This window comes from Acanthaster planci, linkage group LG08 (assembly GCF_054643075.1).
Source record: "Acanthaster planci isolate LZ-2023a linkage group LG08, COTS_SCS, whole genome shotgun sequence".
In the NCBI taxonomy this organism is placed as follows: Eukaryota; Metazoa; Echinodermata; class Asteroidea; order Valvatida; family Acanthasteridae; genus Acanthaster; species Acanthaster planci.
The window spans coordinates 16,714,840-16,731,913 of record NC_141784.1 but is presented as its reverse complement, the minus strand read 5'-3'; the positions used below and the strand labels follow the sequence as shown (position 1 = coordinate 16,731,913).

The 17,074-nt window shown below is 40.4% G+C and overlaps 1 protein-coding gene across 2 annotated transcripts in view; it reads left to right on the top strand.

Annotated features, from left to right (window-relative positions):
• The window catches only part of LOC110986610 (ETS translocation variant 1-like), an 89,999-nt gene that overhangs the window by 65,994 nt on the left and 6,931 nt on the right, over positions 1-17,074 (top strand). For both annotated transcript variants that reach the window (XM_022248611.2, XM_022248612.2), the window contains 3 exons: positions 222-409; positions 9,590-9,658; positions 13,241-13,309. In XM_022248611.2, coding sequence (XP_022104303.2) covers positions 222-409; positions 9,590-9,658; positions 13,241-13,309 — 326 coding nt within the window. The remainder of the gene's footprint in view (positions 1-221; positions 410-9,589; positions 9,659-13,240; positions 13,310-17,074) is intronic.

Below are 17,074 nucleotides of genomic sequence, written 5' to 3'. Positions count from 1 at the left end.
TGAGAACAAATTCTGTACCATTTAATTTCTGCTTTTGTTAAAGAGCATAACTATCATGGTAGAAAAATAGCTGTTTTTCTGCTTGAGCATAGTGAGTTCATTTCCCAGTTTATGCTTGGACTTTTGTCATCTTCTGAGTTTACATCTTGGCATTATTTGAGCAGTCACATGTATTTAGTGATGGTTTGAAGCATCACTGCTGTGTTTGTCCCTACATGTAGATATCATCGTCAGACGTCAGAGCCGTGCTTCCTGTCTTTTCCCAGCGAGCAGCGCTCTCACTTCCAGCGCCAGAACTCAGAGCCCACATTTGTTCCTTTCAAGCACCAGGGCCACATTGGTGGTCAGTTCGAGCATGGCTACGCGGGTTTCCCGATCAAGCAAGAGCCGCGCGACTTCTATGAAGCAGGTAGATTTCATTCACTCATTCCATCGTAGGCCATGTGGTGATAGTCATTATTGACTGTGTGCATGCACGAGTGAGGGTGCTTTATTAGCCAGCAACAATATCCCACTGGGTTGGCATAAAATGTTCATGTACTTGTTTGTGTATTGTACCACTCCTGCCTAAATCCCCCATCATCTCACTGATGAATTGTGTGGTGTGCACCCACCACACAAAAAAACAATTTGAACAGAACTCTGCAAGAGATATCTTTTTGTCAAATGAAAATGCATGCTGGTGCTATGAATGATTACATGTACATGTAGGTACGGTAATGTTGCACAAAATGGCAGATGGTTTGTGAGAAAGACAAGGCACTGGTACTTCTCTGGAGTGAGGAAGAAATTTCTGAACTCTGCTAATGCATCTGATTATACTGTCCACAGTGAGAGTACATTTTACCAGAGTTCCCCATAACTTTATTACTATTGGCCATCTGAACCAGTGCAGACTTATCTTGACTGGGCTGTAACAATTTGGACTGTCGGTGCGAGTTCTGCTGGCAACTTTTAGTGTTAAATTAAAAAAAAAAAGTGTTAACATGAAAGATGAGAAATTAGTTGTGAATTTCCCCGTTTAACTGAGACATAGTATTGTGAAGCGTTGTGCTGATTAAACAAACCCACTTACTGGTACTCTTCAAATTGCCCTCACAAATAAAAATTTCTTTGGTGTCTCCACCATCTGTAAATTAATATCCTGTGATGCCGAATGTGTTGGGAATTTTCCTTCTGGTGTCTCCACCATCTGTAAATTAATGTCTTGTGATGCCAAATGTGTTGGGAATTTTCCTTCTAGACCCAGGATGTAGCCGTAAGAATTACTAACATGAAATAAATCCCGAAAATTCTCAAACGTTGTTCTGCATCCCGTTTCATCCCATTAAGTACTGTACATCATATGCAGTCCCACAGGATTTGTTACAAAATTTCTCTGTTTTACAAAAGTCATTGAGTCTAACTCATTGAAGTACCGGTAACTGCACTTTTCTTTGCATTCAAAGGAGCGTATTTACAACAGATAAAAATATCTCAAAAGTGAAGGAAAATTTGAGCCGTACATGTACTTGGAAACAAAAATTTGGGGGGGGGGTTTGTAGGGATATTTCCTGATATCGGCATTTTTTCATCAGGATTTTTCTGATTTCAATCTCTTTTAAAATCTGGAACATCTGTGTAAAACTAATTTTTTATGTACTGGGATAAGAGTTGATATTAAGTACAAGAAAGGGGTATTTGAAGGGGTGCTGATACACGTCCTGGTAGGCAGATACATTTATGTTTACTGTAGACTGTGCTACTTTGGGACCCTCAAAAACCCTCTGGTGATTATTTCGTGGATGATTCATGCTCCTTCAGTCTCACCCTAGGCTATGGCCAATTTGGTTCATGTATCGCAGGTCATGAGTGTTGCATGTAGACAACCATAGACTGACCACCGCCTCATACATACACTGGTCCAGGCAAGGCGATGGTCACCCAGAAAATCACATTTCTTTCCATTGCTGCTATATGTAAGATGAGACTTTTTGCCTGAATATGAATACTTGATAATGAAACACAGAAAATATAAACCCATTTTGTTACTTCACTCTTAGAAATCTTCATCTAATGCTTTGAAAGTTTGGACCTACATGTACAGTCGTTGTTGAATGCAGACACAAATAGTATACCATTCCTTGTAGGTTCCTCGCACCACTAGGTCTTTCATTATTGTTTAGGAAATTTAGTGGCAGAAATCAGCCCAACTGCACATACTGCCTTATGCCATGTGTGCTTTCACTACAACACACCACCTGATCAGAAAGCAATTGTCACATTTGATGGCTATAGTTTTAGTTTTTAGTTTACTTTGGGAAAAAAAAACCTTTTTCTTTAGGTTTCTATGTTTAAGAATTTTCTTTTTGAATGGGAACTGACATTTCATAAATTGTGCATTGCAGACAGTGATGGAAGAAATGCATGTATCAAGGAGTGTTCAGAAATATGCCTTAACTGGTCAGTTGGACCCCTTCTATAAGGACTTGATTGGGCTACGATAGTTGGAGTGGTATTTGGCCACTGGACCAGTATTATGTTCAAACCATTCTTCATTTATTTGCACGGTTTTGCATACATACAATCTCAGTTTTCAAACACTATATGTTAGTGATTTCGGTTTATCTTTGTACACGTTTAGCATTTTCTTTCTCTTTTCGTAACCAAATCATGAAAGAATTTATCCTGGTTTGGTAAATGGAGTTAAAACTTAGTTTACACTTTATGTGACCACAGCTGGCCTTTGCATATTCAGTCTGCAGGCTACAGTAAGTTTACAAGTTTATAAAAGTCTGATGTTTGTTGTACAGAAGGAAAATATAGTGTTCCTCCATGTAGCCATGGGCCCTTTCTCTCTCTGCCCTCTTACAAGGACCCTTTGGAGTCTTCTAAAGTTGTTCGCTGTGCAGGAAATAAATAACACCGTGTACCGGTACATGCAAGTAGCCCCTTTGTACATATAAAGGTACTGGATAAAAGATAGAGACATGGATCTGGGTACCAGTTTCTGCCTCATTCCTTAATAATACTACAAAGCCTCATGGTGGAAATGAATAGGTGGCTTGAAATTAAAGATGTGTTTTCAAATTTATTTTGTCATTGTCACAGACAGTTACACCCCTAATTGGTTGGAATAACCCCATAATTTAGGACCGTCATTCCCACCAGGGGCAGACATAAAATATTTAAAGGCGAGACTGGATTCCGTCAAGATTGATTCCTTTTCTTCAGACTTGACACAACGGAAGGGGACATTCAAGCTTCAGGATCAATCACGAGTGATATCTTCAAACGATTCCATTCAGTCCACTGTGGCACGGCAGATGGGTTGAGCAATTCAGGAGTACTATGAAGGCATTGCAAGAGACACATTTATTTGCCTTAATTTCCACAGCTAATGACTAAAGAGCAGCTCATAATTCCCTTTATTTTGGCATAATGTATTTAATATTCACTGCTGTTTGGTAGTACAACAGGTGGAGGCTGATTGTGCCATTGTGCCCATACCATGCATGTACCAGTGAAAAAGTCACAAAATAATATCTATCGCCATAATAAGTACTGGTATGTTTTACAAGCAATAAAACAACCATTGCTCTTCTACCAGGATTTTGATGCAAGGGGGTTTATAGGATTTTTTTTTTTTTTGGTAATTTAGTACAGCTTAAAATGTCTATTTCGTGCTCACTATGTGCACCTAACAGGAGTTTTATCCCATGTGGAAAGATTCACAGGGTTCAGTGTTATGCTCAAAAGAATATTCCCCTCCCCCAATTATTAGTCTTTTTGCAGGGGTCAAAATTAACTTCAATCTCTTGGTGGCCTGCAAGGCCAGTGGGGAAGTGCACCGCACTGGCCCTTGTGAAAATTTGGTGGCCCAGGTTGAGTACATGTAAAGAAATTGATCAGGCCCACCACACATGCCCATTTGCATCAGTGGAGCTTCTCAACCAAAACAGCTGATAAGCCAGCCTGGATTTAAATACACTTTTCAAGATCAAAAAAAAAACTAGTTCAGCTTCTGGTTATGTGACCGATAATAAATTTTTGGCACGACCGTAAAATTTATATTGGTAAGTTAGAAAAACACATTTAAAAATACAAAAGAAAAGAAAAAAACAAATCCTGTTTTTCCTGTCTTCAAAGAATACCTCACAACTTTTTTTTACATCTAAAACCTTGGGAATTTTTTCGTTTGCCTGCTTACATTCGCCACATTTGGAAAGAATGTTCCATTATTTTCATAAGTTCCCTTCACATTTTGCTTCACATTATTGCTCAATGCAGAGAAGCAAGGCTTCACTGGTTCCCACTGCACCGCGCTACTACCAAAGCAAACCTGCCAACCTAGCCGTACCCCATCCTGAGGTCAGGCATTACCACACAATAGATTAAAAGTATTTAAATGAGCATTCAGTTCATTTAAAATTTGGAACTGTGAAATTATACCATGAACTCAAAAGTGCTGCACCGGTTATTTGAAACACAAGTCGTAAAATGGGATGAAAGTTTTGAAAATGTGGTAGTGTTTCTCATATGACCACTGTCCTGGCGGACCATCCTTATTGGAGAATGAATTTTTTGGTGGCCCCGGGCCAGCGGACCACCGTTTATTTCGACCCCTGTTGTGACAGTTGCATAACGAAGGAAATTAAGAAATTACACGTAGCAGGCATGCAACTTTTCCTCGGATCAGCTGATTTCCTCATTTTTAACCCTCACTCATGCCATGGAAAATTGAAAAACACTGTACAAAGTCTTGGAAAGATTGGAATTTCCTCGTTTTTTGGGTCAAAGTCCAAGTTGCTTTCCTGGTACAGGGAAAGGGAAACTTTTGGTGGACTTGCCCTTTTCCAATGTGATATAACATCATTGGCATGAAGCGATGCTTAATTGGGGGGGGAGAGAAATCTGGCAGTTTCAAAACAAATTGTTTCGAAAACTACGGATCATTTATCCATGTCAGCTTCTAGTCCCATCATCCATAAAGCAGATCTTATTCCAGGTGGGCAACTTCTTGAATGTAACCGTAACCGTTGAAGCAGTTTTTTTTAACTCTTCCCCCGTGTGAATTGACGCGGGTAAAATGATGGAGCACTGACAGAAATTATCTCCACACCAAAAGATAAATCTGAATGAACCTGTCCGCTCTTTGTTCGGTACTTGTACACAGCCGCTATAAAAGTTGTGAACAATTTCATAACTGATACATACATCCTTTTTTTAATGAATTACGTGTACAGTATATCTTTTTATAATTAATTTGTTAAAATGTGTGTTATATATATACCACATACCTGGTACATTTATATATACATGATGTGTCCTAATCTCCCCAAGCACCCTTCCCCCAAAAGAAATAAGTAAAATATAATATAATAAAAATTCTTGAAATTTTTGACTTTCTCAAAACGTTTAAACCAATGACATACAGGCAGATCATATTCTTGTCGTGGTCAGTTTAAATTAAAAAATCCAAAGGCTCTATGGGCACAATTTTATTCAACCCCTTCCCTTCAAAAAAGGGGAACTCCTTTCTCACTCTGTCATTCACATGTAGTTCACTTCATTGCCATATTCAGTTCTAAATGAAGTCACCATTATTCTTAGCCTAGCTGGACACAAGCAGGCATTTTGACTACATCAATAGTAAGAACTTAAGGTGTGTTACAGAGAGGTATGACGTAGCATACTGTATGGCTTATTCAGGGATTAACTAATATCAATGGCAGCAGCGTGGTGTGGTATCATGTCAGAGAAATGTTTTGTGATTATGATTTGAAAATAATTCTCTGCACCTGCATCGCACATCGGGCATAAAGCAGAGAATCTACTGGAAAAAATTGGAGAGAGATACAGGTACGTGTCGCTTTAGAAGAAGCAAGAGCATAAATGAAGCTGTTTTTAACTGTTTGTGTGGAATGGAACAGACCGGTACAAGCACAAAAACCATGCGAGTAAAACAAGCCAGACAGTTTCTTAGATTGCCAAAAGAGATGTTCTGTTTTTCGTATATGTGTGGTTTTGCCGAGATGATGATCAAAATTAAATTGTCCAAATTCTTCTACTTTTCTGCAGTTTTATCAGCTGGCGTTACCCACAAATACACATCATTGGACAGCTTTGCCTCATGTCTTTACAATGTTACTGGTCCTAATATTAACTAGTATGACTTTGATAAAAAAAAAAAGGTTTTTGATTAACTAGAATTTGAAAAGGGGATCCACGATCGCATTTAAGTGGAAAACAGCATCTTAGTTGGTAAGGTTTTACAAAACATTGATCCATAAGAAAAAAACATTAATAACAACAACTGAATAAACATTTGAAAATGAAAGAAGCACATTGTGTGGAGAAATGAGTGGCTAGCCAAAACCTGACACATTAATGTGGGCACGCGATGCGTGCTGACACCGTTGTTCTAGGGATGGCATGTTACATATGTTAAACGATAGTTATTAGGGGGATGAATCCATCACAAGGACAGATATATGTCCCCGCAACTCGGTTCCGAATTTCCCATCCAAAGTAATTGCTCCCTCCATGCATCGCCAGCTGGGGTATAGTGTATGAAGTACGGTATGATATTCATGCTGGAGCCAACTTTGCAGCTGTGTGAGGCTTGCATTGCTTGCACTGGACTTTCTGTCTCAGAAAAATTTACCCCGGGTCAAAATTTCACTGGGCACAGTTTGGCCTGTAAAAGTAACCATTAGACTAGGAAAAGTTAACAGAAAATTTCCCAGGATGCTTAGAAATCTTAGAATAGGAAAAGTAGCCATTGTCCTGGTGAATGTTATCTCCCCCATGCAAACTGAATGCAAACACTACTTTTGAATAGTTGGGATGCTGCAAGGTACCCACACCACCAGGGAAAGACATGATGAAAGTAAGGAGACTTCATTATTCTGGGAATCTGGACAAGAAGTTTGGAGGGGAGTACAGACGAACTCTCAAACTGGTACTAGACAACAGGGGTTTGGGGACCTGAGAAAGATGGATTAGAATAATGAAATATAGAATGGTATGTACATAGCACCCACAGGCCGGTGATTTATACCAGAAGATGACTCGCAATTGCTATACAATTACATGGGCCAAGACGCTCCAGCCACTTAGCCGCAATGGCATCAACTATATTAATTACGCTGGCCAAACACTACAAGCTTGCGCAGGCCCTGTGGTCCTAGGGTCATTAATTAAAGTTTGGCTGCATCTGGAGAAGTAGTGGAAAGTCAAGAAAATAGAGGCCCTTCTATCAATTTTCAGTGGCCAGCATGGCTCTGAAAAGAGAAGTGTGGAAGACACCCCCCCAAAAAAAACAGAGAAACAAAGTGCGGGCTGTATTGCAAATTACAGACATTAATCAGTGGTGGTGTGGCATGGAGTTTGCACTGATCTCTTGTTGGCGATTCTGCTAATGGATGATGTACATGGTGAATACATGGCAAGTTAATATTCATTCATCTTGTGGTGCCCACCAACGTTTTACATGCACATTCTTCTCGTAGCAATCTGCTCTTGTTACTGGTATGTGTGCCAGTTTTTCTGCTAAATCCATGATGCTGTCCCTTCCCCTCCCCCCAAAAAAGGATAGAAGACTTAACATCCCCAATTAGGATTAGGAACCTTAGTTGAACTACATGTACTGGTATACTTACATTAAAGCCCTCTCTTGTTATAAAGAGTCATGTACCGTTCATGCCCTGATTCTGTACGCAATCAACGTTTTCCTTGAACGAAGAGGACCTATCTGTTTTTGCTGTTAACGGCTCGTTTTTCGCTTTGTACTTAATCATCATTAGCCGATTGGTGATATTAATGGCGGTGACACATGGTCCTACTGCTTGCGGCCTTAAACCTCCCCCCCTTCCCCATTGCCCGGTTGACTAGTCAGACTAGTGTTCGCCCCACAAACATAACGACAGCGGGGAGGGTTTAATTTGCAGATTGCCTTGTGTTGCTTCTGCTCTTGAACTTTGAGATGGACGCTCCATGCCAGGAGCCCTATTCATTGGAGTTGGATGAGGGAAGGGGGCCTTTGGCAATCAACTGGTAGTGGATGTGTTAACCATCTGTAATAAAAACACAACAATCTGTCTTTTTTTTTGCCTCCTTGAAACTGGTTTGGATGGAAGTTGATATTGTGATGATATGACTCTGGGCAGATGCAAATCTCAGGTTTAATTTGCCTAGTAATACAGGAGTGCCTCCTGTATTTCTGAAACACATGGGTTAATGTAAAATATGATAGTTCCTTCTCTTTATCTGCAGATGTCTGAGACTTTGTTTTGTGCATACAGAAACTGCAGGAACAGTGTTACATTTTGATGTGTTATCTACATGCCATTATCACCTAGTTCTTGTACAACATTTTCTCAACGACCACATGTACAACTACAAGTATTGTTTGCCTGATATGCAGTTTCTCCAAAATTGTACATAATCGATACATCGTGCATTCCAAAATAATATGGCAGTTTCTCCATTAAGCCAAATTTCTATTCACAGTACAATTAAACCATAACTCCCCTCCCTGTCAAATTCACAAGGAGTTTTGGAGGATTTTGTAGAAGTTTGTACGAATGAGGAAGGCACATCTGAACCCTGTCCCAGCTTCACAGGGACCCTGTGATCCTTGAAACTTGAAAGTGGAAAGAAAGTCCAATTTTTTTCCTACATAGTGGAAGATTCTGCAGGATTCAGAAGGTTCCCTGGTGAACTTGTCCAGGGCTTGTAAAAGTCTGAGCCCAAAGCATGGAGCCGCTGTCAGCCTATAAGCTTCACAAAAGCTTTGGTCACCTACTCATGTTTTAATATACACATGGCATTCCCTGCTAGCCTACCAAGGATAAGATTGGGAAAATAAAGAACAGGAAGCACCAAACAATAGCCCAGTGTTCAAAGAGGAAACACACTCCACCGCACACTGCCACAACACAAAACACACTGTTGAGAATTCTCCCATTGTTGTGATGACGGAATCATTATTTAATGATCACGCACAAGATTTTGCCCACAGCTGCCAAATTATTCAGATGTGAAAGCCTTTGGAGTAACTCCCATGCTGCAGTTGAACCTCGTTAATAAGAGGTCCTTCAGAGTTGGTAAATTACATGTACCTTGTTATAACAGGAATCTTGCATTATCAGGAATGAAAACAATGAAAAAGAAAGGATTGGGACCAAAAAATGTCCTTGTTATAAGCAGAATCTTGTATTGACAGTGCTCTTACTAACGAGGGTTGACTGTGTGTACATTTTGCAAGATGACATAAACAGTTGTTAATGAGGGGTGTTCATTTCACTCTGGTTGTGCTTGTAGTTGGAAGTGAGTATGATGTGTCAAATATTGCCACAAAAAATCTGTAGCTAGCTTGGTTTGTTGGTATGCAGTTGGTACAATTTGCAATCTTCAGTCACCAACTACACGTAACATGTGCCCAAGGGTATATGAGGCAACAACCCACAGGATGTTTTCCCTTTAATTAAACTTGTCGGAGCTAAGTTTCACAAAGGTGAATTTGAAGGTCTGCTGAAAATGCCAAATGCAGTCTATTTGCAAGATTTAATTTGATTGTGTTTATATTGATCTTGACTTTTTTCAGAGGTACCCAATTCCTGTTGCATGGGGTTCCAGCGTGGGGAAATGTACAACCACCAAGGAAATACTGAGGGTAAGTGGCAAGAGATTTGGTCAGACAAAGCCTGCCCTGTTCCAGTATCATCTCTTGTATTTAATGACTGGTTACTTTGTAACATCTTGGCAAGTATACCAGTCCACTGGGGGAGGGGGGATTGTACATGTTGATAGCAGAGCATTACATTTATTTAAGACTATAGGGCAGGCAGTTGGTAACATCATTATAATGTACAGCTGAACTTTGCTGTATTTACAATCAAGTTTCTGAAGTTAATCCTGTTTCAGCCATCTCTTGGATGATCCTCATATTACTTAGTGTCAGTGACACAGGCCTCAGTATGTTCCCTTGTCATGCAGATTAAGCTAAAATGTTCATACCAGTTGAAATATACAGTGGAAGGGCTTGAGTCATCCTATTTCTTGGGTCATATTGTCTGTTAGAGGGCTGTATCCAGAGTTATATGTATTTTAGGATCGGTTGCTTGCCAAACGTCCATTAACCAAGCTCTTACAAAAACTTTTTTGCCAGTTCCAAGCAATTAAAGTCTGCAAGTATACATCTACATGTACAGCATTATATAATTGGAACTGTTCCTCTTTACTATAATTATGGCATATGCAGCAAGGCATATAAGGCAGTTGGCTAAAAATACTACTAGTAATGAACCAAATATTTTCTAATCTTTACATAAGAACAAATACTTATTAAGATTGATGTGACAACAAAGATGTTACAGTGATTGTAAATCCGTTCCACTTTTGATTATGAGGTATTTCAAACCACTTCCAATCATTTTTGCCGCCATGTCATATCCTGTTCGTTCAAGGGCCCCCCCCATAACGCACAACAAAAACAGACTTGACTTTTTGATGTTGGCCATGTGCCAGTGATTTGCCAGACAGCCTCATAGTCATTTTGCACAAAATTTGAAGGAATAGTTGGAAGGGTTGCCTCGTAGGTAACTTTGTCATCAAAGGGGTATTAGTGACATTTGATCTTCAGATCTCTTGAATTGGAAAACTACCCTGGGTGTGCTCTGCAGATCATGGCTTACAATCTGCTCCTTTTTTTTAGCCAAGGATTTTAGTTTGGTTGAAGCCTTCATATTTTAGTTATCAGGGGTTGAACATGACACTGGTCTGGTGGCTAAATTCCCTCAAATATTGTCTTTGACCAGTTTCAAGTCCTTGAAGTCCAGTGCATCAGTCAAGGCGTAGTTTTGTGCCCAAACATTTGTGTATTTGTATCACAATTGTTGGCAAGATTGTCCCCATGTTATACTAAATATCTGCTCCCATTTGCAAGAAAAAAAGTATCATGTGTAGAAACTACAGAAAACTTTCCAACTTCAGTTTTCAAGACATAATCCCCAGCACGACAAGCTTTTTTCATCTCAAACAGAGGTGAAAGTACCAGTTGTATGGCATATGGTGTTGGAAGTAGTGTTTTGCTGGTTTCTGCCATTAAATTACATGAATGACAGTGGAATAGCCAGGAGCCAGTACACTGCACCAGACCTATGAAGCATGGCACAGTAATCATGTCTGCATTCAACAATATTAATTGTCATGCAAACGTCATTGGAAACAATCCAAACTACATGTATCAAAACATTTGATGAAGACTTTGATTACAAATTGGATATCTCTTGTTTGTATTTCAGTTATATGTTTTCATCTCAAGGTCAAAATCCTCATCTTAGTATGTGTAGTAATCCAACAAAATGTGATTTTCCATGTGATCATTGCCCTGTGCACACTGCAGTGACTAGTCTATTAACACCCCCGGTCCCACGTACTTGGCTGTCTACGTGTCTGTGCTACACTGATACATGTACATGAAGCTGATGCTTGCACTAGTGCGTGTGATATATGCATGGACCCTGTTGGCCATTAACCTTTTGCGAGTACGGCTTACATTTCCTCAGTTGTAAAAACATTCCTTTTCATTCAAAATGAATTTAAGTTCCTTCAAGGTGTAAGACTTAATCCAATTTAAAATTTAAAAATCACATTTAAATAAACAAATCTGATTTTGGTGTGTTTTTTTTTCATCAAAAAATCGCCAACCTTGCAGAGGTGGTGTTTTTTGTTTTTATTCAGTGCCCATTCCAGTGATGCTTCACTGTGCATAATAAGTATTTCTTCCAAAAAGAAGACATTTCTTTCAAAAGAAGATGCTCATTCTTTTTACTGGTAAAGTTTTCAGACTTGAGCAGAGCCTAATGCTTTGTTGCTAGATGTGAAATACACCTTGACTAAAATCACCAATGAAAGATTCCCCAAGTTTTATCTCCAACTGGCTCTACATTTTAGAATGTATTTCATGTCGTTTTATTCTTACCCCCCATGTCTTGGCTAGAAGAAAAAGTTTGAACACACTTTGCACTGCAGAATATTAATTTACAGATGTTGGTAATGAAGATGCTGAAGAAATTTTCAAGAGCAATGTTAATGTAAATTGGAGTCTAGTGTCTGGTTTTTTTAACAGACATTAATACGGATTTGTCATCTTTTAATTATAACTCATTCATAAGTCTCCTTATTCAACAACGTGCAACTTTAACGAGTGTTAACATTTGATAATGTCCGCTGAAAAGTAATAATGCCTACTGCGTAAAACACATGCTGATACTCTGATTTGAGACAGGCTACTCCATCCCAATCTGGTTCGTAAGGTGGACGCGCTGCGATTTGCAGGCTCCCATTGGACGATCGCTGAAGTTGCGCATGAACTTCTGGTTCCATGTAAACGGCGATCAGTGCATGCAACTCTATGATACATGTGCAGTGCATGTGCAGTGGGCATGGTCTAAACACTTATGAACTGGATTGGTCATGACTGTGCGTGCAACACAACACGCAGAATGCACCATGCGTGCGCCAAGTCCGTATACAAAGAGATTCTATTGGACAACATTCAAAAGGAATCTTCTGTAACATGGGTGGGGGTCTTGAGAAAAAAGAAAGTAAAACTTAAGAAAAATATCATTATTGACTTCTTTTGACTCTGAATAAAAAGGTATTTATGAATGGGAATAAATATGTGCTTGGCCGGAGACTGAATGCTCAGGAGAATGAATGCTGATAATGCCCCCACCTGTGGCTCACGCATTAGTCACATCCATTCTGAGCCAGTCTTAAATGCATGTTTAAGACCAGCCAAGCCTTATTTTTCAATTTAATGTATAAAATGCAGCGGGTACCCTCCTGCTAGTGACAGACTAGTCCAGATATGACTGCACTGGTCCGGATGGCCAGTAATGGTAAATGAAGTATTTTGTGATTAGGTTAATGACCACATTTTTTTCCAGGCCTACAAAAGTCCTGGAATTTTTTTGTTAACATTTCCAAAATTTGTGGGAAAGTCATAGAATCTTATGAGAACAGATTTTACATTTCAAACTTGGTATTCATAAAGTAAATACAGTTTTTGTGTGAAATTGAATATTTAGCAAACTTTCTTATTCACATGTACATGTACCATTTTTTTGTAACAATAAGGATTTTTATACCGTGTCGTGTGTCTGAAATTCATGTTTACCTGTCATTTCTGGCCTGGTTTTGAGGTAACTTCGTGCTCTTAGTGGACTGTTCTTTTTTAATCTGTTGGTAGGATGTATTCCTGAACATACAGCTAGACACTTCTTTGATGATGCCAGTGTTCCTGAGAAGATCCCTGAAGGTAAATGTGGTTACTGTACATGTAGTTCTGTGTGCTTCTTCATTTCTCATACATTTTACAGTTATTCTTAACTAAAATCATGCCCTGCAATCTGTATCTTTTTCCCCATGAAATGATAAAACAGATGGGCCCAGTCGGCCAGCAAAAAGAAATGAGAATGTAATCGGTCCACACGAAAAAAAAAAGACAATACGTGTAGCTGTATACTCATGAATGATGGAACAGCGAAGTGGTTTTACTGGGATAAGACCAGCACAACTAAAAGCGATTTGACTGCGCTTCAATCAGTTAACCGTCAGGGCTGGAGGATTCTTAATTCATCACTCCCACAAAAGTCTCTCTCGTTGGCAGCCTGGTGTGATTACTTAGCTGACAATATGCTAGATGCATTAAACTGCAAATGGTGATAGGAAAAAGGGGGTTTGGAAAAGGGGGGAAAGTGGGAAGGAAAGGAGAAAAAAAGAAGACCTTGATGATGGTAATCCCCTATGATCGCAGTGAGAGATGGTTGGCCAGGGCGTATGGGGGGCATGCCCGGGGCTGAGAAAGTGCAACAATGGGAGAACCTGACAAGTCTCCCTGGCCAACAACGGCACAAAAAATGGAGCCGCGATGCCAGTCATTCATCAAGAAAAACGGGACTGATTAGCTCTGCCTGTCCTGGCCGCCTATTAAACGCAATCGGCCACGCCAGATACGACAACTTGTTTGCTTTGTGTCCTAATCTTGGGCTAATGGGACCTGACAGGCATTATATGAACTGAAAGGGGGGCAGAGGAGGGGGAAAAAATGGTCTCGATTGTGTTGGGCTTTGAGCTTAGATGTATGCCGTTTGTACATGTCCATAAGTTTCAGACCAGGGTTGAATTAAAAACAAACTAGCACTTCTGTGATGAGATGTCAGGCACCTTCTGGTCTGGCAATTAACTGAGCTGTTCACACCACTGGGTAGTGCTGTAAAGATGAAGGGAATCGTTATTGTCGTCTTCATTGTTCCCCACCTTACAACGAAAGAGGAGTTTTAAGGAAATCTGTTGAATGCTGAGATGTTACACTTTCCACAAAAAAATGTTTGGTCACTGACATTAATTTTTAAAGACCAAATATTATAATATGTAAAATAAGTGATACATGTATAACAATATGTTACAAATATACAAATATAACTCTCTTCTGTACTTGTAGGAACTATTCGATTTGAAGATTGCCACAGTTTACAAAATGTTGGAACTTCATGGAGAACAAGGGCAGCAGTCACAGTGCTGGACGTTTTTGTTCACAGATGCAGTATACACGTACATGATTGAGCATGGTTCACCTTGGGAACATATGTGCACATATATCCAGAAACAAGCACACAAGAAAGGACTCTAGTTTGTTATATAGGGAAATCTCCATGGCAAAGACATCAACATAACTTATTGCTGCGTTCATTTTGTAATTTGATTGCAGCTGCGTAGGAAAATGTATTTGCACAACTATTCATGTAATAGTTGTGTACATGTACCTGTTCAACCTTAACCCTAACCATACTGAACCCAACAGGATTCAACAGGGTGCTGTAGGTGTTGTATATTGGATTCCCCAGGCTTCAAACATTAACCACTACCTGCCGGGTGGAATTTGGATATGCGGGACGAGTTCTCAGGCGATTTTCAAAATTTCCCATTTTCAAAATTCTTCAAGAATTCATAACTTCATTTACTGGGCGTTTACACCCACACAAATGACTGCCTGGTAGCTACTCCAATCTGATAGGCAACCTCCGCTGACACGCGAGTATTGCAGCCAGGCCTGCCGCCCAGTAAAGAGAGCCCAGATTGTGCGGTGTTGCGTAATTTCCTTGGTTCCTGAAATTGGCTCAGTGCATTGCTGAATGGTAGTGGCATCTTTTCAAATGTGGCCGGATAAGCCTGCAGCGGTACTTTATCGCTCATCGTTAGAGTGCTGGAGTACTTTTATCTCCACTGATAATCCGCGGGCACTGAATGCCGCAAACAGTGGTATATTGTTTCATTACCTCCGCTAATGCCAGCTGAAAAAATGATAGTCATTCCCAGCAGTGGCTCTTTTGTTCCAAATATGGTCTTTTCTTACAAGGTCCAGCTCCTTTGTCCGATTTCAGGCAGCCCAGCTATGTGTACAAACCAAGGAGTCCGGTACCGGAAACCCCAGCACCGAGTGGTTAAAGCTGCCTGATGTCGCTGGGTGCAGCATGGTGGTGGCAAAGTTAGGGAAGGGTTAGGGAAGCTGTTGGATGTCACTGGGTGCAACAGGGTAGGGTGCTGGCAAAGTTAGGGAAAGGGGTCTGGGAAGCTGTTGGATGTCACTGGGTGCAACAGGGTGCTGGCAAAGTTAGGGAAGGGTGTTAGGGAAGCTGTTGGATGTCACTGGGTGCAACAGGGTGCTGGCAAAGTTAGGGAAGGGGGTTAGGGAAGCTGTTGGATGTCACTGGGTGCAGTAGGGTAGGGTGCTGGCAAAGTTAGGGAAGAGGGTTAGGGAAGCTGTTGGATGTCACTGGGCGCATTAGGGTGCTGGCAAAGTTAGGGAAGGGGGTTAGGGAAGCTGTTGGATGTCACTGGGTGCAACAGGGTGCTGGCAAAGTTAGGGAAGGGGGTTAGGGAAGCTGTTGGATGTCACTGGGTGCAGTAGGGTAGGGTGCTGGCAAAGTTAGGGAAGGGGGTTAGGGAAGCTGTTGGATGTCACTGGGTGCAGCAGGGTAGAGTGCTGGCAAAGTTAGGGAAGGGGGTTAGGGTTAATGTATTTATAATGAGCCAAATCAAAAGTGAAGCATTTCTTACCATATGACTCTTTGCACATTTCCCTCACCATATGCCCTAGCATGAATATACAGTACGGCCCATAGAGTGTGTAAAAAAAAAGTAAATTAAAAGTATCACCAACTCTACTCAAAGCAAAGTGTTATGTGTATGTGGATGTAATTTTAAAAGTTTTGTCTTAGATTATTTGGTATATGGTGCTTCCCTTTCAGCAAGGCTACCTCACAATTCAACAAAGGCTGTGAGAAATAGAACTGGCTACAAGCAAACCAACAAACACCCCTACAACCCACAACCAAACAAACAACCAACCCAACAAACAACATACCAACAGGAAACACTCCCAGCTCCGTACATCTGTCATTTTCAGTTGTGTATTGAATACTTGGGCAGCTTTGTCTTGGAGTCTTAGGTATAAGATGATTCTGCAGCTAGAATTAGAAGTCATTACCATGTTGGTACCATGCTGACATGCATTAAGTACATGTTCAAGTAGCCCATGTTAAACACTGTAAATTTATGACTCATAAAATGCTCTGACCTACTGAAACGCTTGTGTGCCTCAAGTTGAAGGAAACAGGCACAGGTTAGTTCTACTGCAGTGCATCAGTCTATTGGCGTACACCTAGTCTAAGCATAGAGCTACGGTTTGTAGCTCTATGGTCTAAGCACCAAGGTGCTAAGTGCTTGATAATGGATTGTGCATAGTGTGCCCTCTAATGACTCAATTATTAGATGGGCATGCTTGTTCACACTAATGTCTTGTTTATTTTTTTCTTTACTGGTACTTCCTCCCTGGGCTTTCCTAGGGAACCAATTATTGTCAGTCGTGCAACAGTTGTAAACATATGCACTACGTGCAGAATTCATCTGTGAAAAGTGGTAATCAAGTGTGCTAATTACATGCAGATATGCAGTGAAACCCTGGCATGCGGCTACCAGTATCCAGTGGGAAGCAGCCATTTGTTCAAAGATATTAACACCA